Source organism: Dreissena polymorpha, chromosome 15 (assembly GCF_020536995.1).
Source record: "Dreissena polymorpha isolate Duluth1 chromosome 15, UMN_Dpol_1.0, whole genome shotgun sequence".
Classification (NCBI taxonomy): domain Eukaryota; kingdom Metazoa; phylum Mollusca; class Bivalvia; order Myida; family Dreissenidae; genus Dreissena; species Dreissena polymorpha.
The window spans coordinates 16,249,686-16,277,187 of NC_068369.1; the positions used below are offsets into that span (position 1 = coordinate 16,249,686).

General features: G+C 37.7%; 1 protein-coding gene and 1 long non-coding RNA gene across 6 annotated transcripts in view; one reads left to right on the plus strand and one right to left on the minus strand.

Annotated features, from left to right (window-relative positions):
• LOC127861011 (nuclear envelope integral membrane protein 1-like) overlaps window positions 1-27,502 on the minus strand; it is a 102,231-nt gene that overhangs the window by 67,303 nt on the left and 7,426 nt on the right. For all 3 annotated transcript variants that reach the window (XR_008040019.1, XM_052399362.1, XM_052399361.1), the window contains exons 3-5: window positions 23,747-23,866; window positions 21,824-21,944; window positions 8,077-8,149 (exon numbers count right to left, since the gene is read on the minus strand). Coding sequence is in view for 2 of the 3 variants with exons in the window: in XM_052399362.1 (XP_052255322.1) it covers window positions 8,077-8,149; window positions 21,824-21,944; window positions 23,747-23,866 (314 nt within the window). In the remaining variant the exon portion in view is untranslated. The remainder of the gene's footprint in view (window positions 1-8,076; window positions 8,150-21,823; window positions 21,945-23,746; window positions 23,867-27,502) is intronic.
• Window positions 10,662-15,156, plus strand: LOC127861024 (uncharacterized). 3 transcript variants are annotated; one of them, XR_008040025.1, is made up of 4 exons: window positions 10,662-10,753; window positions 11,536-11,604; window positions 13,253-13,419; window positions 15,024-15,156. It is a non-coding gene; the product is annotated as an uncharacterized LOC127861024 (long non-coding RNA). The 3 variants fall into 3 exon arrangements; XR_008040027.1 differs by having other exon boundaries at window positions 10,706-10,753; window positions 11,540-11,607; XR_008040026.1 differs by lacking the exon at window positions 11,536-11,604 and having other exon boundaries at window positions 10,706-10,824.

Below are 27,502 nucleotides of genomic sequence, written 5' to 3' on the forward strand. Positions count from 1 at the left end.
TTGTCCTAGAGATCATTTAGATAAAACTTGTGACAAAGTTTGGTGAGGATTGGATGAAAACAACTTGAATTAGAGAGCGGACAACATGGTGAGGTTTAAAACACAAAAAGTGACCCCGTGACCTAGTTTTTGACCCGGCGTGACCCATATTCAAACCTGAACTAGACATCATCTAGATACAACTTCTGACCAAGTTTGGTGAAGATTGGATGAAAACTACTTGAATGAGAGAGCGGACAACATTGTGATGTTTAAAACGCCCTAAGTGACCCCGTGACCTTGATTTTGACCCGGCATGACCCATATTCAAACTTGCCCTAGACATTATCAAGATACAACTTCTGACCAATTTTGGTGAAGATTGAATAAAAACTACTTGAATTGGAGAGCAGACAACATGGTGAGGTATAAAACACACTAAGTGACCCCGTGACCTAGTTTTTGACCCGGCATGGCCCATGTTCGAACTTGACCTACACATTATCTAGTTACAACTTCTGACCAAGTGTGGTGAAGATCGGATTTAAACTACTTGAAATAGAGAGCAGACACCATGCTCAATGTGTAAAACGTACTAAGTGACCCGGTGACCTAGTTTTTGACCCTGCAAGGCCCATGTTCGAACTTGGCCTTAAGATCATCTAGATACAACTTCTGACCAAGTTTGGGGAAGATCGGATGAAAACTACTTAAATTAGCGAGCGGACAAAATGCTGAATGTTTAAAACGCACTAAGTGACCCCGTGACCTAGTTTTTGACCCAGCAAGGCCCATGTTCGAACTTGGCCTTGAGATCATCTTGATACAACTTCTGACCAAGTTTGGTGAAGATCAATGAATACTAGTTGAATTAGAGAGCGGACAACATGCTGAATGTTTAAAACGCACTAGGTGACCCCGTGACCTAGTTTTTGACCCGCCAAGGCCCATGTTCGAACTTGGTCTATACATTATGTAGATACAACTTCTGACCAAGTTTGGTGAAGATCGGATGAAAACTACTTGAATTAGAGAGCGGACACTTAATACGGACCGACCGACAGACAAGCTCACTCCTATATACCCCCCCTAAACTTTGTTTGTGGGGGTATAATGACGGGAGGGTTTTTATCCAGGAAGGGGCTTTGTCTGTATCCCGTTACCAGGGGTACTGTTATACAAAGAAGGCAAAGTCATCCGTTAGTCAGCGTTGGGAGTAAGAACAACGGGATTCAAAGAAATACAGTGTAATTGCTACTACTGATCTAGAGGTAAGTAATAATATACTTTGTACTTATACTCATAAATATAATAAGTATTTTTCTGAAAAAACATTCATATACAATTGGCAAAATTATTAACTTGCATTTATACCCATTTATTGCAATTTTTCATATAATATTCATTTTTCATAAAAAATTTCATGTGTGACAGACTTGATAAGTACGATGATCAACCTGTTTTATTGATATGTATTATTTATGTTGCTGTTGACTTTGTACCAGCAGTACACAAAGGATGAGAAGACCATCCGTGAGTTCTTGCAGGCCATTGGATATAGCATTAGGCTATAATTGTGTGTTGTTAGGGAAGGGTGTTGTAAATTCATCACGCCTTTTTCATGCATTAGTTTTTATGTATCATATGTCTGTTTTATCGTGAATAAATGCGTGTATGTTAAACTATTTGTTTATTGCTTTTAAATATATGATCGTTTGATCATGGTAAATAAATGAGAATATATTATATTATATTTTTGTCTATTTCATCCTTCAATAATACTCATTATTCCCAAATCATAAATTATTTGTTTCATTACAAGATTGATCTCTCCAACACGATGTTTATCGCGATAATGATGTTTGAGATTCACAGCTTGACTATTTAATTGTATCATTCACAACTTGTGAACTAACGACCGGTACACTCCTTTAATCAGTTTTTCGCACCTTCTTTTAAAGTGATATTATGCGCATTTTTCACTGTTGAATTGAGATTCACAGCTTGAATATTCAATGTGTATCATTAAAAACTTGTGAACAAAAGGCCAGTACACTTCTTTCATCCGATGTTCACACTTTCATTTAAAGTGATATTATGCCCTTTTTTCACTGTTGAATTGAGTTGAAGCTGAAAAGAATTCACATGTCAATATACTGTCCCATAATGTCCCAATGTCCCAAATGATCCGTATAACAAAATTGTGTCTGTGTATCGTATGAATGATCTGCATGTAGGAGAAACATATCATGTTATGATAAAAATACTTTCTAACAAATACAGAGCTGCGCATGCATAATTTCCAACACTTCCTGATGGATTAACGCATTAACAAGATCAATATTTATTATGCATCATGAATTTTTTATGTTCAATCATTACATAATATGAAACTATTAATAATAAATACCAGTAATAGTTGTTTCTTTATAACAAACAAGAAATATCTTTAAAAAAGATATACGGCGTTGATTGTGGTAGGAGTTTATGGAAGGTAAAGATTTAAATGAATGAGATCAAGGATAGCTAATATCTTTTTCTGTGCATTTTTTAGCTGCATCAAACGCAGTACGGGATGTTACGCTGAGTTTTCGCGACTTATTTTACATTATTACATATTGCTGGTCATAAACCTATAGATACAAAACAGAAAACCAAAGTCAACCGGCCACACGCGAAGTCTCCGTACATATTTTAAATATGTATACGCGCGTTCTTCGAACAAACCTGTTTGAGTGGTTTATCGGGCATTGCTACGTGTATTTGATTCGATTATTAACAGTATCGAGAATCATCGCGATGATACTTAATACATTAGTCAATATGCTGCAATAATACATTAGTAAATATGATGGAATAATTCTTGTTAATTAATTAAAAATAATATTTATCATGGTATTGTTGAAAACACATTAAGAATCTATTATTGACATGTCATAAAATAATATCGCTGGATATCTTCATTTCACATCTTTCTGGTGGTAAAGAAAATTCCAGTTCACCTAGTTCACGCTATAGCGTCTTTATTATATAACTATTATGTTACTGACCGCGAACTCCGAACAGCGCATAAGGTCTGACCTGTATATAAACTCTGACATTCAAACACACTAACCGCGAACTGACCCCTTATACCTCGCGGGTTGAAATGCAATGCATTAAAGTGAGGCATCACTTCCACCGCTCTTTATACTTTTACATATAACATGTTGTCAGGAATATGGAAGTCAGTACTAAATATGAGAACATGGCCTTTAAGTACACAACGTTCTCACGTTGAAAATCCTTTGAAAATAAAAGGTGCACGCAAAAACTGTATTGATGTCGAGATTGAGTGTAAAACTGTTCTATCTATTAAGCCTTTTTATTAGAGATAAAACTGTTTCATGCTGAACACGCAGTAAAACAGTGTTACAAAGACGCGGACATGTTTCCAATGTTCTAGTGGTATTATCAAATAAGCCAATGCAGTCAATTAAGTGTATTCATCTGTACTTGGCCGCAGGAAGTTTTATTTGAATTCTATTGGACGCTAACAAAGGTCAGGCTAAGGTGAAAAGCTGGCGTATACAGCTAACGCCGAAAAACTCCTTCTATTTAATCCACAACATGTGGTTAAGCGACATTTTAAGTTAACACAATACAGCATGGCTTTTATTTTATTTGATTTTCAACAAAGCCTACTGGCTTGAATCTTTTAACTGAATACTCTTTTTACATTAAATCTCCATCCAATAAATGAATCGAACCTTCTTTACTGGAAGGTGTCTACAATTAGCAAATACCAATCCTGAAGTGTTCTAGACCAAAACAAAATATAGAAGTTAAAAATAAATAATAAATACTATGTTTTTCAACAGATCGGAACCATTTTCGAACTCATCCAATATATCATGAACTGATGTTCTGACTTAAGTTTCCTGAACATCCGACAATAAATGTGACTTCTAGAGTGTTAACAAGGTTTTGCTGTAGACATATAAGACCACAGGGCCTAAAAGGCCCAAAGTCGCTCACCTGAGATTAAAAGAAATGACCTGTTCTTTGCAGCCCATGATATCAATAGAACAAAATAATATTTGAACCAAGTGTCATGAAGAATGAACAACAAATGACCCCATGGCGGAATTTTTTTTCAACAGACTGGATCCATATTTGAACTCGTCCAAGATATTATTGGGACAAATCTTCTGACAAAGTTTCATGAACATCCAACAATAAATGTGGCCTCTACAGTGTTAACAAGGCAAATATTCATGATGCACAACAGAAGACAGACAATTGAAAAGAAGGTGATCACAAAAGTTCACCATGAGGAAAAAATATTATGCTAATAAAGATTGTCACCATGTGTAAAGATTAGCAAGTTTCATTCAGATTGAACTAAACATGTGACTAAAAGTATTCACAATATTTTACTTAAAACAACTGTGGTAGTGCTGTCTCGTTCGCTTACGCAAGTGAACTGGTCATGGGATGGTTACGAGTTATGTAACATTGTGAGCACTTATGTAATACGGAAATATTTATCGAGTCTAATAAAAAAAAACTTATTTCCAACACACTTACTGGTTGTAATTCAATTAACTAAAGGCGTCCAGTCAGATACGCCTGAATACACTCAACGAATTAATCTATAAGTGAAAACCAAAGTAGCTTTAATGAAAATTACTTTAGTGTTTAGAATCTATGCATCGTTAAAATGAACAAATACATGTACAGCAAATACCTTAATGAATGTAACAAGAGATGTGTTCGTCAGAAACACAATGCCCCATTGCGCCGCTTTGAGTTATTATTTTTTTACCTTTGACATTGAAGGATGACCTTGACCTTCCACTAATCACAATGTGCAGTTTCATGAGAACGCCGCTTTAAATTGTGTTTTTTTTTACCTTTGACCTTGAAGGATGACCTTGAACTTCCACCACTCAAAATGAGCAGCTTCATGAGAACAACACTTGGAAATATGATATTTTTTTTACCTTTGACCTTGAAGGATGACCTTGACCTTGAACTTAAACCACTCAAAATGTGCAGCTTCATGATAACGCCACTTTGAAAATATTATTTTTTTTACCTTTGACCTTCAAGGATGACCTTGACCTTCAAGGATGACCGTGACTTTGAACTTCCACCACTCACAATGTGTACATGTAGCTTCATGAGAACGCTGCTTTTAAATTTTTTATTTTCTTTGACCTTTGACCTTGAAGGATGACCTTGACCTTGAACTTTTACCACTCAAAATGTGCAGCTTCATGAGATACACATGCATGCCAAATATCAAGTTGCTATCTTCAATTTTGAAAAAGTTATGGCCAATGTTAAAGTTTTCGGATGGACAGACACCATATATTTGACATTTGACCTTGAAGTATGACCTTGACCTTCATCTTTCACCACTCAAAATGTTCAGCTCCATGAGATGCACATGCATGCCAAATATCAAGTTGCTCTCTTCAATATTGAAAAAGTTATGGCCAAAGTTAAAGTTTTCGGACGGACAGACGCCATATATTACACATTTGACCTTGAAGAGTGACCTTGACCTTCACCTTTTCACCACTCAAAATGTGCAGCTCCGTGAGATGCACATGCATGCCAAATATAAAGTTGCTATTTTAAAAAGTGAAAAAGTTATGGCGAATGTTAAAGTTTTTTTCGGACAGACAGACTGACATACTGACTGCTATATGCCACCCTACCTGGGGCATAAAAAAATATTTTTTTGGGGGTGGGGATAGGGGGGGTATAGTGTGACGGTGTGGGGGTCATTTATTAGACGATCTTTAATTAAAACAAGGGCTGTTTGTAAAACATGCATGCCCCCCATATGGGCTGTCCGTTGTAGTGGCAGCCATTGTGTGAATACGATTTTTGTCACTGTGACCTTGACCTTTGACCTAGTGACCTGAAAATCAATAGGGGTCATCTGCGGGTCACGATCAATGTACCTATGAAGTGTCATGATCCTAGACAAAAGCGTTCTTGAGTTATCATCCGAAAATCATTTTACTATTTCGGGTCACTGTGACCTTGACCTTTGACCTCAAAATCAATAGGGGTCATCTGCAAGTCATGATCAATCTACCTATGAAGTTTCATGATCCTAGGAGTATGCGTTCTTGAGTTATCATCCGAAAACCATTTTACTATTTCGGGTCACCGTGACCGTGACCTTTGACCTAGTGACCTCAAAATCAATCAGGTTCATCTGCGAGTCATGATCAATCTACCCATGAAGTTTCATGATCCTAGGCCTATGCGTTCTTGAGTTATCATCCGGAAACCATTTTACTATTTCTGGTCACCGTGACCTTGACCTTTGACCTAGTGACCTAGTGACCTCAAAATCAATAGGGGTCATCTGCAAGTCATGATAAATCTACCCATGAAGTTTCATGATCCTAGGCGTGTGCGTTCTTGAGTTATCATTTAAAAACCATTTTACTATTTCTGGTCACCGTGACCTTGACCTTTGACCTAGTGACCTCAAAATCAATAGGGGTCATCTGCGAGTCATGATCAATGTACCTATGAAGTTTCATGATCCTAGGCCCAAGCATTCTTGAGTTATCGTCTGACAACCACCTGGTGGACGGACCGACCGACAGACCGACCAACCGACAGAACGACCGACATGAGCAAAGCAATATACCCCCTCTTCTTCGAAGGGGGGCATAAAAATAATGGGGGGGGGTTGAGGGGGGATTGTTTGGACGGAGTCAATTGTGGTATGTCAGGTAAGAGTTGTTTTGTCAAAGTATCTATCCAATCTAATCATAAACAAAGAAGTTATAGCAATTTAAGCAAAATTTAATAATTTGACCTTGAGAGTCAAGGTCATTCAAAGGTCAAGGTAAAATTCAACTTGCCAGGTACAGTACCCTCATGAAAGCATGAAAGTATTAAAAGTTTAAAAGCAATAGCCTTGATACTTTAGATGTAAAGTGGATCTTAACACAAAATGTAACCATATATTCAAAGTTACTAAGTCAAAAAAGGGCCATAATTCCGTAAAAATGACAACCAGAGTTATGCAACTTGTCCTTTACTGTCTCCTTATGATAGTTTGCGAGTGTTCAAAGTATGAAAGGAATATCTATGATACTTTTGGGGTAAAGTGGACCAAAACACAAAACTTAACCAAATTTTCAAGTATAAAGGGCCCATAATTCCGTCAAAATGCCAGTCAGAGTTACATAACTTTGCCTGCACAGTCCCCTTATGATAGTTAGTAAGTGTTGCAAGATTGAAAGCAATAGCTTTGATAGTTTAGGAAAAAAGTGGACCTAAACACAAAACTTAACCAAATTTTCAATTTTCTAAGTATAAAAAGGGCACATAATTCTGTCAAAATGTCAGTCAGAGTTACATAACTTTGCCTGCACAGTCCTCTCATGATAGTTAGTAAGTGTTGCAAGTATGAAAGCAATAGCTTTGATATTTAAGGAATAAAATGGACCTAAACACAAAACTTAACCAAAATTTTCAATTTTCTAAGTATAAAAAGGGCACATAATTCTGTAAAAATGCAAGCCAGAGTTATCTAACGTTGCCTGCCCAGTCCCCTCATGATAGTAAGTAAGTGTACCAAGTTTGAATGCAATAACATTGATACTTTATGAGAAGTGTACCTAAACGCAAAACTTAACCAGAGGCAACGCCGACGCCAAGGTGATGACAATAGCTCTTTTTTTTTTCTTCAAAAAATTGATAAGCTATAAATGTGCAGCTCCATGAGATACACATGCATGCCAAATATCAAGTTGCTATCTTGAATATTGAAATATTGCAAAAGTGTACATTAAATGAGCGCTTTTGACCCATATATTTGCCCTTGACCTTTCACCACTCAAAATGTGCAGCTCTATGAGATACATATGCATGCCAAATATCAAGTTGCTATCTTTAATATTGCAAAAGTTATTGCAAATGTTAAAGTTGGCGCAAACCAACAGACCAACCAACAGACCAACAGACAGGGCAAAAACAATATGTCTCCCACTATAGTGGTGGGGGACATAAAAACTCAAAATTTGAGTCAGAAGATTGTTAGTGATACCAGGCCCTCGAGTTGTACTCAATACTCACTGGCTCCAAGTCTTAGCCCACAGGAAAATGAACACCCCCGCTACCATGTAGGCAATGTAGACGATCTCAATCACTGTAAAATACAATAGATATTTGTTCAATTATTGGGACCCAGTTAAAACTTTCAATCTTAATTTAAAATTTTTAAGTACCAGTATTTGTAGCCAAAAAAACAACAACATAATTTCTAGTGTTTTTTTCAATGTTTTTGGAATAGGAACGGGTCCCTTTGGATTTGAAAAATTCGCGGCATTTTTACTAAATTTGGGAAAATTAGTGTTGTTGTTTTGCTAAAAATAATGCTCCAAAAAATGAGGATACAAGTGTGTCCAGTTATATATATTCATTAAGGTTTAACTTATATGGATGGGAGATGAACAAAATATTGAGATAAAAAAAAACTGATTTATTTTATACCTAATAATAAAATAAGACATTTCTGCAGTGAAATAACAGCAGTGAAAATAAAAACAAGGGACAAAATTGTCACAAAACCAGGTTTTCAATGTGAAAAAAAGTCAGATAATGGGAGGCAACTCAAACTGAACTGATTATTTATAATTAACCCCCTTTGTATCAAAATAAATATATTTTTAGTTGTGGCGACCTTGACCTCTGAGATATTGACGTAATTCTTTCGTGCCACACACTGTGCCATGATGGTGAACAAATGTTTTTTTAAATCTCACAATGAATGACAAAGTTATGGCACAAACAAGCTCATTTATGTCATTTTTTACCTTCAAACTGAAAGTGTGACCTTGACTTTGGAGATATCGACGTAATTCTTTTGCGCTACACACGGTCATACACCGTATAATGATGGTGAACAAAAGTGCCAAATGAATTTAAATTCTCAAAATGAATGACATAGTTATGGTTCTGACAAGCTCATTTACACTGTATGGTCATTTTTTACCTTTGAACTCAAAGCGTGAAATTGCCCTTGGAGATATCAACGTAATTCTTTCGCGCGACATACCATCTAATGATGGTGAACAAATGTGCCAAATGATTTTAAAATCTCACAATGAACAACAAAGTAATGGCAGGGACAAGCTTGTTCCGCACGCCCCCCCCCCCCCTTTTCTATTTCAAGATTATCATATCAAGATTTTTATTATCGGGATTCCACCAAATCCAACAATTTTCTTATTATTTTATGCTTTTTTTCACAGTTTATTTACATTGTTAAAAAGTTACATAGAGAATGTTGCTGGAATAGTGATGTCATTTCGTCCAAAAAACAATTTTTTTAAATAAAATTCATTTTAATTATTAAATACTTACCTGCTATCTCATGCTTCTCCTTTCGAAGGGGAATTAACTCATCTGGAATTTTAACTGGGAATCAGCCACCTCAATACTGTAATACAGGCCAGGTTAAACATAGTGCAATGCAACCTAGCAAAAAATTGGTAACCAACCCTCAATATTCTTTCAATATATATACAAAAATATTAATCGAATAGCGGGTTGGGAGGTGGGACTTACCGATAGCAGGTAAGTATTTAATAATTAAAATGAAATTTATTTGAAAATTTTGTTTTAATGTCATAAATACTGACATGCTATCTCATGCTGATTTTGCAGCTGCAGTGGGAAGGTTAGTATATATTTTCCCAACACAGTAGAACCCATAAACAGGGTTATCAGCTAATGATATCAAGTAATCTTCCTTAAAACGGTTTTAATTATGACTTCTCGGACAAAGTAATATGTCTATGTCGTAAAGAAGACACTACCGTTAGTGAAACCACAACAAGCCCAAACATATACAAATTGTATTTTTGGCACTTCAGAAAACGAAGATAAAAAAAATGACAAAGGTGGTCGGATTCCTCCAGAAAACAGCTTAGAGCACGTCAAAAAGTGGGGTGTGATTAATATAAGCTCACAAAACAGAAAGAGCTCTTAATTCATGCGGTCAGATCCTAAAAAGGAATGAATCCTTAGATAGAGATAAGAGTAACTTTCCTTAGTCGAGGTCTAAACCCGAGAAATAGAAGCAGCAGACACATCTCCCCCTTTTTTAGGGAAATGAAGAGTGTCTTTTGAGAACCTCGAATGGACTTCCGACTAACACTGCTGAGATAGAACTTCGAAGCCCAGATTGCCCATAGAAGTTTATTCTCATCTTCATGACTACCAGTTTAAGAAAAACTTGGAAACTTTAAAGTTTTTTAGAAGCCCTATAGAGGACTTGATATTAAGCAAGGAATCCTGGCTGACACAACAAAGTGAAGACAACATTAGATCCAACTGGAACTGGTCGTATTCAACAGAAAAAGCATGAATTTCCCTTCTCCGTATGGTAAAAGCCATAATAAGAAGGAAAACCGTCTTCAATTATATTGGAACTGTTAATAAGCCTGATGCAAAAGGTTCATAAGAAGCTCATTAAGCATCCCAATACATGTAACACAAGCCAAAACCGCTTAAGGAGGTAAAGGTTACAATATACTAAACATTTTTGGAGTGCAATGCTATACTCTCTAAAAACATGAACATCATTTATAAGAAGACACAATTCTCTGTAGGGGCACTTGCTTTATTTTATAATGTTTGTTTGTGCATGTGGTAGGAAACATTGATGTTTAACAGAAATTGACTCTTTTGCTTGAAGGTTGGAGACTACATGAGACTTTGACAGATGGCGGGAAACCCTTCTCAACTGGTACGAAGCCGGTAAATAGATGGCCATAAAACAGTAACCACTGATTCGCGTCGAGTTCTTTCTTGCATAACGTATGACCCCCCTTTTTTATTGTATAAATCATTGCGGCTTGGAATGCTCTTTAAGAAAAGGTATGGTTATGGGGATGTCTATGCGCAAAGTTTGATTTTATTTTTTGTTAAAGTTATTGCTTTCACATTGAATTTGTGTAGGAAATCTTTTAGTATATTGTGACCTAAACTAGCGTTGGGTTAAATAAAAATATCGTCTGAACTTTCAAGAAACGAATGTCAAAGATGATTTTTGGTCACTTCTTGGCAAAAGATTGGAAGATAAGTCTATTAAATGTATCAATTCAGATTGTTTAGTATGGAATGGATGCATTTCTAACAGATCCCCGCCCTACTATGGGCGAATCAAAGCTAAATTGCCTTCAGAGTCAATATCAAAGACATACTTGGTTCACCGTGTAGCCTTAATGTGCTATATGAAGTCAGAACTGAACCCCAGTGACTCTGTGAGCCATTTATGCAACAGAAGCTTGTGTGTCAAGCCCGAACATTTAAACATAGAGCCCCATTCCACCAACATGGATCGGAGGACATGTTTTCAGTTCGGACAGTGTAGGGGGCATGGGACTGAGCCAGCCTGCATATTTGGTAATTACATGAATACCACAAGCTTCACCAAGCTTCTATTATTCATATAAATACACTTAAAGTACATAAATGCCTTTTTTTCCCTTCTATATCTATTTTAATAAGGTATTTTTGCCATTTCAGGTAGAGGAAACCTTGAGGCTGATACACGGGCCACGTTATAGGTCTTTTTGCGAAGAAGTGCCAGATCAGGTAGTATTTACACTTTATTCTAATAATCACACAGTCAACTAAGCATATTTATGATGTTTAAGGTGTGGGAGACCTTCAAAATCAGGTTTGGGGTCACTTATGCCCTTGCCGTAATGCAATTCCTCGTGCAACTTGTAACGATAGTTGCGAGTCCTGGCACGTAGAGCTCGTGCTTTGATGGTAGCGGATGTTTGCTTTTGGTTGAGGTCATTGCGGTCCTCATAGGCTAACTGCTTTATAACCTTTGACCCCTGCGTAAGGTTTGCATGAAGTTCCATGGTTTTTGCAATGACAGAGTTAGCATAGCCATTGTTTAATTTGTAAACCTGTCCGTGAATGCGACCAACACAGTTGCGTGAGAAAGTGACAGACTTAGGATTAACGGCTTGATATGACCTGTTTGCTGCTTCGCACTTTTGAGTTGTGGTTAAAAGCTTGGTTGCGTCAAGAGCAGCTGGACCTAAAACCATTTCAATGCATTTTCTAAGGACATGTTGGTCACTGTCAACCATTTTAACCTTGACATTGTTTGGCATGAAATTCTTTGCTTGCCTATTGGTACCAGCACAGACATAGCTGTACTTTGCACAACTGGTCCCACAGTAACCATTGAAACATAGAATAATGGTTGAGATAACATTAACCATGACCTTCTTTAGAGTTATGATGTCACCCTGTAGTTTTTTGTGGGCAGCTTTAAGCTCAGCAATACACCCAGCTTTGACCGAGAGAGCGAATCGACTCCTGATGTTGCACTTGGAGTGACCCTTGAGCATGCCCTTCGAGAAAGGTGCTTTGTTCAGCTCACGCTTCAGCGAGTTGCCTAGGTGCCTAAGATCCCTAAGATGACCAACATTTTGACCGTGAAACTTTCGAACACCTTGAATTGCCCTACTGTCCCCATCGCAAGTAAATTTGGATAATTTAATGTCCTGTGAGATCAGGTCTCCCAACACCTCATTATATTTCCCTTCGTCACCTATCGAGTCCCGCTCTGAAACATTTGCAGTACAATGCCCCCTATGATTGGGGCACTGAACAGGTTGATCTTTATTTCTTAGCATTGATGAAGTCCTACAGAGTTTATTTGATACCAGAACCCCTACAATTTGTTTGTTTTTGGTGTTGTTTTCGCACATTGTGCTTATGGCAATGGTTCCGGCTTGAAAGGGTGTTGCGTCCAACTTAAAAATTGGATTGTTATAGCATGTGTCCCCTTCGACATTGACCAAAATGGGATTTTGTTGACCTATTTTGGCATTTTCAGCCACCAAGTTTTTTCTTATTTCGCACATACTTCTCTCATTGAGGGATTTCACGGCAGTGTTGACCTTGTTGGCTTGTTTTTGCATAGCCAGTGGAGATGGAGCGATTATGTTAGTAGTATTCAGAATTCTGCGGAAACCTGTGTTCCCAATAGATGTGCTAGCAACACCTATTTGGGACCCTACATTAATCACAGCTGCCTTTCTGCCCCTTGTACTTGATGGAACCTCATTGTACAGCTTATAATGCTTGCCTACATATTTGCATCTTGTACATAGTAACCTTTCCTTCCAGCCTAAGCCCCACTTTACGGAAGCACTGCCATCAATGACCAAGTCGCCCTTACATTTATCACTTCTTAACCTATGCATTTTATTTTCAGAGGACATCATTGACTGTAGTAGGGCTGGGACATAGACCTTGTTCGTTAGTAAGTCAGGATGAACTTTGGATGAAGCAGGAACCCGTAACATGTTTACATAGTGAATCCTGTTAGCACGCGGACGCAAGGGCTTAGCTTGGGTTTGAGAGCCGTCTACATCCCGAAAGGTAAAAATATATTCATTGTAAGCTACCCTCGCTTCAAAAGATGACCTTTCTAACCTTACGTATGTGTAGGAGTTTGACCTCTTTTCAAAATGATGTTTTTTACCCTTGGCTGGACCAGGTCTGCCAGGCTTAAAGGCGAAATTGAGCAAGAAATTTTTCTTTCCCTTGGTTATAAACCCCATTTTCCCAGATTGCTACCTTAAAAAAAGTCAAAGAACTTATTTTTAACCAAAAGTATGCAAGTTAACAATCCCTTTAACCTCTAAATGTGAACAGGCAATGCAAATTGACTACCTGCTGCAGTTTAAAGGCATCCATGACTTTATATACTATAATATATAATTGGGCACCTTTAATTAAAGGGGCTGCGACAAACAAGGTGCTTTGTAGATTTCACACTTTATTGGTGTGAAACAACAGGTTATTAGAAGCTGATTGATTTCTGCACTTCAAAGTATCTTTAATCTCTCATTTTGACCAATTTGTTTATTGTCTTGGATGAAATTTGATTTTTTTGTGTATGAATTTGACATTTTTGGGGTGATTTAAAAAAAAACAAGGGACAAAATTGTCACAAAACCAGGTTTTCATTGTGAAAAAAAATCTGATAAAGGGAGACAACTCAAACTGAACTTTTGAAATGAACAAACAAAATTAACCCCCTTTGTAAGTTTGTTTTAAAATAAATCTATTTTTAGTCGTGGTGAACTTGACATTGGAGATATTGACGTGATTCTTTCGTGCGACACACCGTCCCATGATGGTGAACAAATGTGCCAAATGATTTTAAAATCTCATAATGAATGACATAGTTATAGCCCAGACAAGCTCATTTATGGCTATTTTTTACCTTTGAACTCAAAGTGTGACCTTGACCTTGGAGATATTGACGTAATTTTTTCGCGCGACACACCGTCTAATGATGGTTAACAAATGTGCCAAATGATTTTAAAATCTCACAATGAACGACAAAGTTATGGCCCGGACAAGCTTGTTCCGCCCGCCCGCCAGCCAGCCAGCCAGCCCGCCCGCATTCGCCAATCTAATAACCAGTTTTTTCCTTCGGAAAACCTGGTTAAAAACACAAAAAAGACATTATCAAAATTGCTTAGAGTAAAAATATCTAACAAATTCATTATTTCCCCACCCCGCATAAGCCCCACGTGCATGTCTATTTGGTTTGTTTTGGTATTTTTTTGCAGATATTGAACACAACAGCTTTAAATCTTAAAGGGACATTTACGCTTAAACAGGTCTAAAATGGCATTCTTCAGACTGGAAACACCCGCATGAGAAAATATGATATAAAATGGCCAAATGGACAGATAATCCAGCCAAACTTAATATTTTGCTGCAATATGCATAGGAAGATAATAATATGCAAGAAAAACACATTTTAATCAGAATAAATTTCTCCTTTAGGTTACAATATACTAAACATTTTTGGAGTGCAATGCTATACTCTCTAAAAACATGAACATCATTTATAAGAAGACACAATTCTCTGTAGGGGCACTTGCCATGACTTTATTTTATTATGTTTCTTTGTGCATGTGGTAGGGAAAACATTGATGTTTAACAGAAATTGACTCTTTTGCTTGAAGGTTGGAGACTACATGAGACTTTGACAGATGGCGGGAAACCCTTCTCAACTGGTACGAAGCCGGTAAATAGATGGCCATAAAACAGTGACCGCTGATTCGCGTTGAGTTCTTTCTTGCATAACGTATGACCCCCCCTTTTTTATTGTATAAATCATTGTGGCTTGGAATGCTCTTTAAGAAGAGGTATGGTTATGGGGATGTATTTGCGAAAAGTTTGATTTTATTTTTTGTTAAAGTTATTGCTTTCACATTGAATTTGTGTAGGAAATCTTTTAGTATATTGTGACCTAAAGGAACGAAAAACATAGTGTTGCCGTTCCATAGCTTGGATCAGTTCCAAAATAGGTAAGACAGCACAGAGTTGTGATGACTTACACAAAACAAGGTATAGGAAAGCATAATCTCTATCCTTTGATGAAGAAAAGAACAAATTTAATATCATCAAGAAAAAGATGAGAAAAACCTCTATGTATCTAGCAGAGGGATTAAGGTAATAACTATGCTCTCGAATACCCAGTCAAAAACAATTTCCATAGAACCTTTATACAGTTCTGATGGAATTATCTTTACAAAAGTAACAAGGATAAAACTCTAACAGAAAAAAACATTCTTTTGTAAAGATAACTAAATAATGGCCAGACATGTAGTGGCACATGTTTGGATCAGTAAAAATATGTCTCTCTGAGATATGATATTTGACCTGTGAAGAAGTTTCCTGAAAATAATTGTACAGGAGACTTAAAAGGTCGTAGAACCATAATCCCATGGTTCATTAAGTATATTGCATGAAATTATGGCAAAAACTCAGTTATTCCAAAAACTCACCAAGAAAGCAAGATATTTCAGTTTATGTCAGGTGGACGAATGTATAACAATCGCACACCCTGCTGGATCGATTTCTGTGAACTGCATTATTGATGTAGTTCAGCATATCGGTTCATACTGCGATCTAAAATCGCATAACGCTCATTACTAGCGTTAGATGATAAACAACGTTCTTCGATATACTATGCATCAATTTTTGTACGCCATTGCAAAATAAGTAAACCACGACCGATGTGTGATAGTTGAAACCATCACAAAGGAATTGTGAAAATGTGTTGTAAATGAAAAACAGCTAAAAAGAATTTTCGCTTTTCAAGATGTAGTTGTGCAGGTAATATTCATTAAGATACCACATAATTGAGAAAATCAAGATACGTTGTTCTATGTGATCGTCCCTAACCTTCTCTGCTCACATCTGTATAAGATGTAAGGAAGGTTGTGGTAGAATAATCTATATTCTTGCCAAGATAATCGTCTAGTCTAGACACCACTGAATAGTGCTAAATATTGACAAAAAGATGGAACTCTGTGTCATTGAATAATCCCAAGATTAATACAATTAACTTAAACTGAAACGGACGTAAGAAAAGATGTTTTAGCAGAAAGACCAGTGACCGGACCAGTAAATACCGACCGGTAGCCGGAACCATTAGTCAAGGATGGGTGGGGAAAGAAATCACGGCAAGCCGAACTTTCCCACTCCCAACACACTTGAAAATTGGTAGAATAGGAAAGTGTTTAACACATAAGTTTATGACCTATCTACAGTGTATAGCTTCTTCTTGAACCAATAAAAGACGCCTTTAAAATCCTGGAGAATACAGGTTGTGAAGTCATCGATTTGAGAAGTACGAAAATATGATTGACAGTGGTACCTCCGGAATCGGAGGTGTGATGGCAGAAAAAGGTGAAAACCTTAAGGGGGTCCACCTTTGCCGGTAGAATGCTTGGAAGTCTTCAATTCTGACTTGATTAATCCATTTACTTCAAGTCTCCTAACCGGGATGAATTCCGAAAGGAATACGACCAGTTATAGGAAGACAGCCTGTTATGGCCAGAAGTGTAATAGAAGAAGAACTTTAAGATGAGGTCCCTCCAGATCCTAGCATCTAAGATCTGAGTTCATTAGCTCCCAAGCCATCTACAAGACTGTAGCCGCCATGCAGTCAATCTGATAGACAATCCTATGTATCAGAACTCTTGTTGATTCCAGTAGCTTGAAATTATGCACTGTGGTAGGAGCAATAGAAAAGCAGAAGTCGATACAAATGTCGTCTTGCTAATCCTGCTAGCGTCATTAATGTGTCCCAACTGTTCCGTGACACTGACTGCAAAGTCTGTAGCTGACAGGTAAAGGCGGTTAAAACAATTCATCCTTCGGGTCTCGAACATAAATTAATAGAGGTCAAATAGTAATGTTCGACCTCAATGCTAGACCCCGAGCCCGCTTCAGCCGATCTATCTGCAAGACCAGTAGTCTGCATGTAGCCGGTTGAGATTGAAGTAGAAATAACAGATATAGGTATTTCATAATCTTCTTGTATGAGTAGGTCATAACCAGCACCAGAATGGATAGCTGGTCAGCGGAGATGATTTGGTAACCAACGGTCGCAAGTAGAACATCAGTATTGAAAAACACAAAATGTCATGTAGATTGTTGAATCCATAAAATATAGTATTCAATACAATCATAGCCAGGGGTATACAACTAGGTAATGTAGATGATACCCGGGATACTATAAAATTGACCAATGAAAACACAGTGGAATAACGGTGATTGGTAACTGGTGACCGAACCGGATCGGACAATGACTGGTAACTGTAGCAAGGTGAATGGACCAGTCATAATATGACCGGTGACGTTACCAGTTAAAGACGGAAAAATGGTGGAAAGGATATGGTCTGATATCAATGTCAAGCACTGCTCAGAAAAGAAGATCATGCCAAAAATCCAATCCGATGGCGATGATACCACTAAAGCAGACGACGAAGATTCATTCGATGACGAAGAAGAGGAGGAAGAATAGTCCGATGATGATAACGAAGAAAAGGAGGAAAAATAATCCGCTGATAATGAATGACTACTTATTCTTGCCGGTGACCAGTGATTGGTGATATGACCGATGAATGGTGACCGATGTCCGGTGATCGGACCGGTATAATATAACTGCGTCAGAATGGAAATATCTGGTGCAGAAGAATGACCATCCACAAAGTCATCTGATAATGTTAACCGGAAAACAACGGTAGATTATCAGTATTAATAGGCATAAAGGGTCCTTGTAGTCGTAGTGGAGAAATGAACACCTAATCCCGAAGCCTGAAAGTTAAACAAACTAGTGTTCGCATACAAATACGGCTCAGTGACTGCAACATGTGTGGATGCCATAAAAAAAAACATCACACCTGGAATAAAGACATGATATTCCTAAAGAAATAAAATGGAGAACGTCGATATGACCATTAGGTTCATTAACGCCTACGTGAGAAGTGGAGACATCCCATATAACTGCGATGCCGAAATATTGTTCGGCTACGCTGGAAATATTGTCTCCTACAATATTATCTCCGTGAGCGTTGATGTGATCGCTTACGAGCGTATCAACGCCGAGAACTGCTCAATGAAGGAGAGGTATGTTCGATAACTATCCTATTGTGCTCAATGAAGTCCAATGATGTATACGTGAAGGTTGACGACGTCCTCGTTTCCTGCGATGTCGAGATCTGGATCGGCTGGGCTGTCGAGATGTGGATCGGCTGCGATGAGACCGAGATCTTCTAGAATACCGTCTCCGTGAGTGACGACGTGATCGCTTACCAGAGCCGCGACGATGTGAACTGCTAGCAAATAATCCAATGACGAAGATCGAGTTCTTCTTCTTGACCGGTGACTGGTGTTATCGGTGGCAGGCCTAACCGTCCAGTGACTGGACCGGACCAGTGATCAATGACTGGACCGAACCGGTGACTGGACCGGTGACATGAATGGTGACCAGACCTGTGATCAATGACCGGACTGGTGACCGGACCGGTGACCAGACTGGCGACCAGACCGGTGACATGACCTGTGACCAGACTGGTGATCAATGACCGGACCGGTGACATGACCGGTAACGGGCCGGTCATATCATGACCAGACCGGACGAGTGACCGGCCGGTCATATCATGACCGGACCGGACGGGCCGATCAGCCGATGATCAATGCAGAGCCAAAGGTCTGTGATCAACGTCCCCAGTGACATACCGGTCATATCATGACCAGTGTTGTCACCGGATAATGACCGTATGGCGGATGCCAAATGGTCCGGAATTGGTTGATGTCCTTGACTGGCTGACAGGTGTCACCATGATCTGATGTTGACCGACTGTCTAAGAGACTGAGCATAGTACGGTCGCTATCGTGCCCGATACCCTGTGACTGATGCTGCAACTTGTCATCCATGGTCTGCGAAGTCACCGGGTATTTATCCACGCTTGTTTCTGCACCATCATGTAGTCAAATATTTAAAAAACAAGAGCAAAACATATTCAACCATAAACTGGTCACAGACCAGATTATCATACGGCACATAAAATCATTTTTTGACCATAAAGAACATTATAATAATACTGCCTTAGATCATAAATTAAACAAAAGTTTAATTCAAAACAGATGAAAAATAAAATGACAATCAATTAGATTGTCATACGGAACGTTAAAATCATTATTGCACACAATGGCAAATCATAAACAATCTGTCAACAGAAGAACACGCTTTGCATGATCTCGTAACACATTAGAAGAACATGCTTTGCACTTTCAAGCAATGTATTAGAAGAGCATGTTTTGCACGTGGTCGTTCCCGCCTGAAAACACCCAGCATGATAGAAATAAACCATTGTTCGATAAAAACAAGCATGGCTTACCTTTACAAATGAAACAAAATCCATTAAATCCACATAAATTAATCCGAATGAGAAATAACAAGATGTGTTTGTGAAACACAAAGTCCCCCTATATGACGTTTGAACTTGTAGGATGACATTGACCTTGACCCTTCACCACTCAAAATGTGCAGCTCCATGAGATACACATGCATTTTAAATATAAAATTGCTAGCTTCAATATTGCAGAAGTGACATTACATGAGCAATTTTGACCCATATATTTGACCTTGAAGGATGACCTTGACCTTGACCTTTCACCACTAAAAATGTGCAGCTCCATGAGATACACATGCATGCCAAATATCAAGTTGCTATCTTCAATATTGCAAAAGTATTCATAAAATTAGCGATTTGGGCCACATATATTTGACCTCTGACCTTGAAGGATGACCTTGACCTTGACCTTTCACCACTCAAAATGTGCAGCTCCATGAGATACACATGCATGCCAAATATCAAGTTGCTATATTCAATAGTGCAAAAGTACTCATAAAATGAGCGATTTTGGCCACATATATTTGACATCTGACCTTGAAGGATGACCTTGACCTTGACCTTTCACCACTCAAATTGTGCAGCTCCATGAGATACACATGCATGCCAAATATCAAGTTGCTATCTTGAATAGTGAAATACTGCAAAAGTGTACATTAAATGAGCGATTTTGACCCATATATTTGACCTTTGACCTTGAAGGATGACCTTGACCTTTCACCACTCAAAATGTGCAGCTCCATGAGATACATATGCATGCCAAATATCAAGTTCCTATCTTCAATATTGCAAAAGTTATTGCAAATGTTAAAGTTGGCGCAAACCAACCAACCAACAGACCAACCAACAGACCAACAGACCAACAGACAGGGCAAAAACAATATGTCCCCCACTACTATAGTGGGGGACATAAAAAGATAAATAACACAATTTATCTATTCAAAACCCCAATCAACCAAGTGAAATAAATTGAAAAACAATTTTCAATTCAGAGCCGTAAAAGACACGTTTACACCTGGTCGATCCGGAAAGAATATTGAGGGTTGGTTACCGATTTTTGGCTAGGTTGCATTGCACTATGTTTAACCTGGCCTGTATTACGGTAGTGAGGCGGCGGATTCCCAGTTAAAATTCCGGATGAGTTAATTCCCCTTGGAAAGGAGAAGCATGAGATAGCAGGTCAGTATTTATGACATTAAAATACACTCTAGAAATAACAAACGATTTTACACTGACATAAACATATATTTTCTATTTACTTATTCTAGTCAAAATGACACTCTTCTGTTTAAATCCATAGGGCCCAGTCCCATTCCCAAAAATATTAAAATAAAAACCACAAATACCCTTGATGTTCAGCCTCACTCAATAAACTTGTTCTCGATCTTTCCCATGACATCAAGAACTGCTCATTCCCAGGAATTAAAATTAAGTGTCAAGATAAACCTAAGGCTTTTGATTGAATGGAGTTATATTCAAATCAACCTCACTTTGGAAAATCGTACTTAATGCATATCAGTAAAGTGTTGTCCCAGATTAGCCAGTGTAATGTGCACAAGCCTTTCAGGGACGACACTCTTCACAATTTTTGTTTAAAGGAAGTCTCTTCTAAGCAAACATCAAGTTTAGCTGGAAAGTATTGTCAACAAGGCTATTGTCAAGCATTATGGTCCCCTACTGGCTCCACCATGGTCAGAAATTCCACCATTTTCAGATTATTTTTTTTTTTGGTTGCCATAGCAACCACAATTTTTGACGTAGGAACGAAATGGAATGACGTGCATAATGTCCATATTGCCATCTATCCATGTTTCAAGTTTCATGAAAAAATATGAAGAACTTTTAAAGAAATTGCAGGATCCAGAAAAGTGTGACGGACAGACTGACAGACAGACTGACAGAGCGCAAACCATAAGTCCCCTCCCGTGAAACTGGTAGGGGACAATAATAAGCATGTGCACAGCCTAATCTGGGATGAAACTTTATGCGCATGCATTAAGGCACATTTTTGCAGCGTGCGGTTCCAAATTGTAAACAGTTTAAAATGCACATACCCTTAAAGTTGAGCCTGGCTGTATATTCGACATTGGTGTCTATTTTGTAGCAACTTGTATTGAAGGGTAAGAAGGCAAGGTCTTCTGCTTGTTGTATGGAACGTAAAGAGGATAACATGCTCTGGAAAAGACAAGGGTATAGACATCTATTATAGAATTCCATGAATAGTCAATGAAGATCCATCCAGGTAAGCCTATCTATCATGTGAGAATTGAGCCTCGTTCTGACAAAACTGGGCTTAATGCATGTGCATTAAGTGTCATCCCTGATTAGCCTGTGTAGTCCACACAGGCTAATCAGGGAGGACGCTTGCAGCATAAACTGGCTTTTCAACCAACCTTAACCAATTGCGAACTCGTCCAAGATATCATTATACCAAGATACCAAGTTTCATGAAGATGGGACAATAAATGTGGCCTCTAGAGTGTTAACAAGGTGACAACAACAGAACTCTCCAAATTATTCAATCATTGTGCTTTACAATTTTCAGGTTTTTGAATCGTCAAACGATGCCTATAATGGGTATTTTAGAGCATGGAAAATGTTCAGTACTACTGTTTCCTCACAAATATCATAACTACATGTACAACGAATATTTGCGATTCTGAAACTATTTTATTTAACTTTGTTAATTTACCATAACATGAAAAGGTCCCTATAAATTAGTTTTATGCTTATAACAGTCTATTATGTTAAGTTGGAAAACGACATTAATTCTAGAATGGACTGTTTAAGCATAAAACTGATCTGGGGGCATAAAAAGAGATAATCAGAGCAAAAAAATGCTGCTTAAGTTGTAATAACCAATGTACTAATTTATGTTATTTTTATTTAAAACAGTGTACTTTACTTATCAAACAGTTATGCTTTTTACCAATTTAAAATGTCGCAAAATTTTTGAATTTCAAGAGTTCTGTATATTTTTTATTTCAGGGGTTTCCGCTGTCTATCTCCATTGGCGCCAATGGCAACAAAATTCCGCAAATGGCGATTTTTCTAAATCTACATTTTTCTGCTTAATATTTCCATAAATTAACATAAGAAACTCTGTTTACCAGCCGTTTTACAGCAGTCTTCATGCAATCATCAGCGACACTGCTGAAATCAATGGAGCATGCTGACTGTCGCAAAGATGCATGCTGGTGATAGTTGCGACGATTTAGGGTGTTATTACAAGTTATTTTAATTTGTCATCAGTTTTATTGCTTCGGAGATAAGCCAACATTAAAATATACAGACTTTGCGCTTTAATGTGAAGTGTTTGTCACAGAGTACGAAGCCAATTCAAGACTGTTACGTTGACAACCATAACAATCAAAAAGGTAAAGCCCAGAGGGAGCACCGCTATTGATGGAAAAAAGCCCTTGAGTCTGAAAACATCTGTTTAAGTATATGAGCCTTGTTCTGGGAAAACTGAGCTTAATGCATGTGCCTCAAGCGCTACCCCAGATAAGCGAGTGCAGTCCACATATGATAATCAGGTATGACACTTTCCAGCTAAACTGGATTTTCTGTTACAGGAGACTTCTTCAAACGAAAATTTCCATAAAAGCAAAAACTAGTGTTCCTGATTAGCCTGTGCTGACTATGCAGACCAAACTTTACACACATGTATTAAAACCAGTTTTCCAGTGCTGACTATGCAGACCAAACTTTACACACATGTATTAAAACCAGTTTTCCAGTGCTGACTATGCAGACCAAACTTTACACACATGTTTTAAGCCCAGTTTTCCAGTGCTGACTATGCAGACCAAACTTTACACACATGTATTAAGCCCAGTTTTCCAGTGCTGACTATGCAGACCAAACTTTACAAACATGTATTAAGCCTAGTTTTCCAGTGCTGACTATGCAGACCAAACTTTACACACATGTATTAAGCCTAGTTTTGCAGAACAAGGCCTATTATTTCTAAATACCGTGAGCATGTTGATGCCAGTCTTGTGACTTCGTTTATCAGCATCGTCAGGTGATGTTCCATACACTACATGGAAGTAGCTGCTTTCATTGATCTCCCCTGGGGACCGAGAGATGTGCAGCTGAAAAAATATCAAGTTGTAATATTGGCAATTCAAAATTTCGAAAAATGCATTCTGTGTTTCAGTTGGTAAGGGGTACATGTACATAAATTCAACATAATAATATATATTATGCCATTTGAAAATATCATAATCCTATTCAGGCAGCAATAATATCAGAAGTAACAAGAATCTGTTTTGCTGGATAACCCATTCCTAAGACAAGGTCAAGACTGTAGCAATCAGATCAAGGAGATGTAACAATCATATCAATGAGATGTAGCAATCATATCAAAGTGATGTAGCAATCAGATCAAGATGAAGCAATCATATCAATGAGTTGTAGCAATCATATCAATTAGTTGTAGCTATCAGATCTTGGAGTTGAAGCAATCATATCAATGCATTTAAGCAATCATATCAATTGATTGTAGCAATCAAGGTGTTGGAGCCATTATGTTAAGGAGTTATAGTATCATAGTTATGATAGTTGTTATCATATCAATGAATACAATGATATGTATAAAACATATCAAGAAGTAATTGTAATCATATCGATAAGTTGAAGTAATCATATAAAGGAGGTGCAAGAATCATATCACGGAGTTGTAACAATCATAACAAGAAGTTGAAGCAATCATAACAAGGAGTTGTAGCAATCATATCAAGAAGTTGTAGCAAACATATCAAGTGTTGTACTTTTCATTAAAAGGAGTGTAGCAATCTAATTAAAGAGTTGTTGCACTTGTAGTTAGGAGTGTAGCAATCATATCAAGGATATGTAGCAATCATATCAAGGATATGTTGCAATCATATCAAGCATATGTAGCAATCATATCAAGGATATGTAGCAATCATATCAAGCATATGTAGCAATCATATCAGGGAAATCAGTGCTAAACTAGAGCTTTGTCACAGACGTGACAAATACCCCCACATTCTGCATTGACACAGAATATTTTGCATGTTGTCTTCACAAAAAGCAACGGACACCATGCTTAATGTTTAAAATGCACTCAGTGACCCCGTGACCTAGTTTTCCCATGTTCAAGCTTGACCTACATATCATCTAGATACAACCTCTGAACAAGTTTGGTGAAATTCTGAAGAAAACTACTTGAATTACAGAGCGGACAACATGCTCAATGTTTAAAATGCGCTAAGTGACCCCATGACCTAATTTTTGAACCGGCATGGCCCATGTTCGAACTTGACCTAAATATCGTCTAGATACAACTTCTGACAAAGTTTGTTGAAGCTCTGATGAAAACTACTTGAATTAGAGAGCGGACACCATGCTCAATGTTTAAAAGGCACTTAGTGACCCCGTGACCTCATTTTTGACCCGGCATGACCCATATTCGATCTTGACCTAGACATCATCTAAATACAACATCTGACCAAGTTTGGTGAAGATCGGATGAAAACAACTTGAATTAGAGAGCGGACACTTAATACGGACTGACCGACAGACGGACCGACAGGCAAGCTCACTCCTATATACCCACCACAAACAAAGTATAATAAGGCTGTTAATTCTATAAGCCTGCAGTGCTTTCCACAGGCCATTAAACGGTCCCTCACCGGGGCAAAAACTTTGAAAGCCGATTTACAATCTTCTGTCAACTACATCTCAAGACTAATGCTTTACCAAACTAAAGCATGCTTGAGTGCAGGGTTTCGCTATATTGGAAAATCAATATTGGCCAATGAGAGCGTACGCTTTGTATAAGCGACAGCACTTGTAAAATCATGCAGATGACTCGTGAAGTACATGCAATTGACCTATAAATCTTGGTTAGTTACTTAGAAGACTGATGATGGCTGTAATCCTAGTGGAAGTTGTGCATTTCATGAATAATACTGTCAAAACATTTACCGGTACTCAACTCGTAAAGCGTTTTAACAAATTATCATTGAATTCATTACACAACTGTTAATGTTTTCTTGAAGTCTCAAATGAGCATAATTAAATTTGTTATCTGAAACCTACTTCTGAATGTAAATGTAAACTCTACGTTAATGGTTCGTTCCCCACCGTATTAACCCTTACAGTGCGGGAACCGAGTTGTGAAGGCCTTTGCAAACAGTTTGGATCCAGATGAGACGCCACAGAACGTGGCGTCTCATCTGGATCCAAACTGTTTGCTATTCTGATAGTATTCTTTGAAAAAAAAATCGAAGAAAATGCTAATTTTAGAAATTCAGCAGACGACATTTTAGCAGACGACAAATTACCCAGCATGCAAAGGGTTAATGTTCTTTAGATCTCCCCCAAAGACACCAAGTACTGGTTCTAGGCCCAGGAAACGGACTCGAGAGGGTTTATATAAGCCTTAGGCTTTAAATGCAATCGAGCTAAAATAAATAGATTTAAAAACCAATGATTCTTGCTTGTTTCAAATAAACAGTGATAATTTATTTCGTGTTGACCCTTTGGCTCAATAAAAAGGGCGCGCAAATTACTGTAAAACCATTAAATTTCGTGTGGTACAAATTTTCGTGGATTTCGTTGGTCCGCTGAATCACGAATTCAAGTACACACGATTATTTATACATTTTTAATCCGAAAACATTTTGAAAGAGACATTATTGATTGAGAAATGCTAGTTAATACAATATGTTGTTTTCTTGATAAGTGTTTGGGTAAAAATACATTTACTTTTTAAATCAAGCACGGTATTTAAACTGTACATTAACTATTGTTCTCTTTTACGTGACTTCGCCAAATTAACAGTTTGCAGATTTATCACATATGAATTAGTGCCAATTAAAGTTAGACACATAACGGTTTACACACGTGTATTTTGAGGACCTTATTACTCATTTGTTACTACAAGGGGACCAACTGCGCTGAAAAATGCAAATATTGTCAAAACAACATTGATGACAATTAGCGAGCTGGGACACAAGTGCGCCACTTTATCGCTCTTTTCGGCAATGATCAGCTACACTTTCATGCTTCAGTGCACATTTATCTCAAGTCTTGCTGTCAACACAGATAAGCTGATTATGCTTCGTTATTACTCTGGTTGTTTTAGTAAAAGTTAAATTATTATGACGGTCAGTCTTCCCCGAACATTTGAAATCTACTAAATTACGTATAAACGAATTAGTAGTTTTTTTATTTGCAATCCACGAAATTACGTGTCAACGAATTAGTTGTTTTTTATTTAACCACGAAATTTCATACCGACGAATTTCTATACGTTTACAGTATGCAGAATGAACAATTACGTCGCATCATGTGCATAGTCTAGAACGCATGGGTGTGTTGAGCGTTGTATTAATAAGCACAGACAGACCACATCAAGAGATTTATGCATGTTCAGTGGCAATATTTCATCAAATCTATAAATAGTCACTTATGCCGATATTTATTTGATACTAAAGAAAAGTGGCAACGTTTGGTGTAAAAGAAATTATTGAGCACTCTTATCATCAATATTTACCAGAAAGTGCTTTTAAAAATGGGATTATAGGAAGTGAACAGAAACTTGAAAAGACGTAAGTATGCAGTAATTGAGTCAGGTTGATACGGATGTCTGTAGGAAACGTTTGAGTCAGGATTTTACTATCTTTGCTAGAAAGTTTAAAAACAAATATGTAAAAATGTCTGTATAAATACTTTATAGCTGGGGTGGGGGGTTTGTTGAA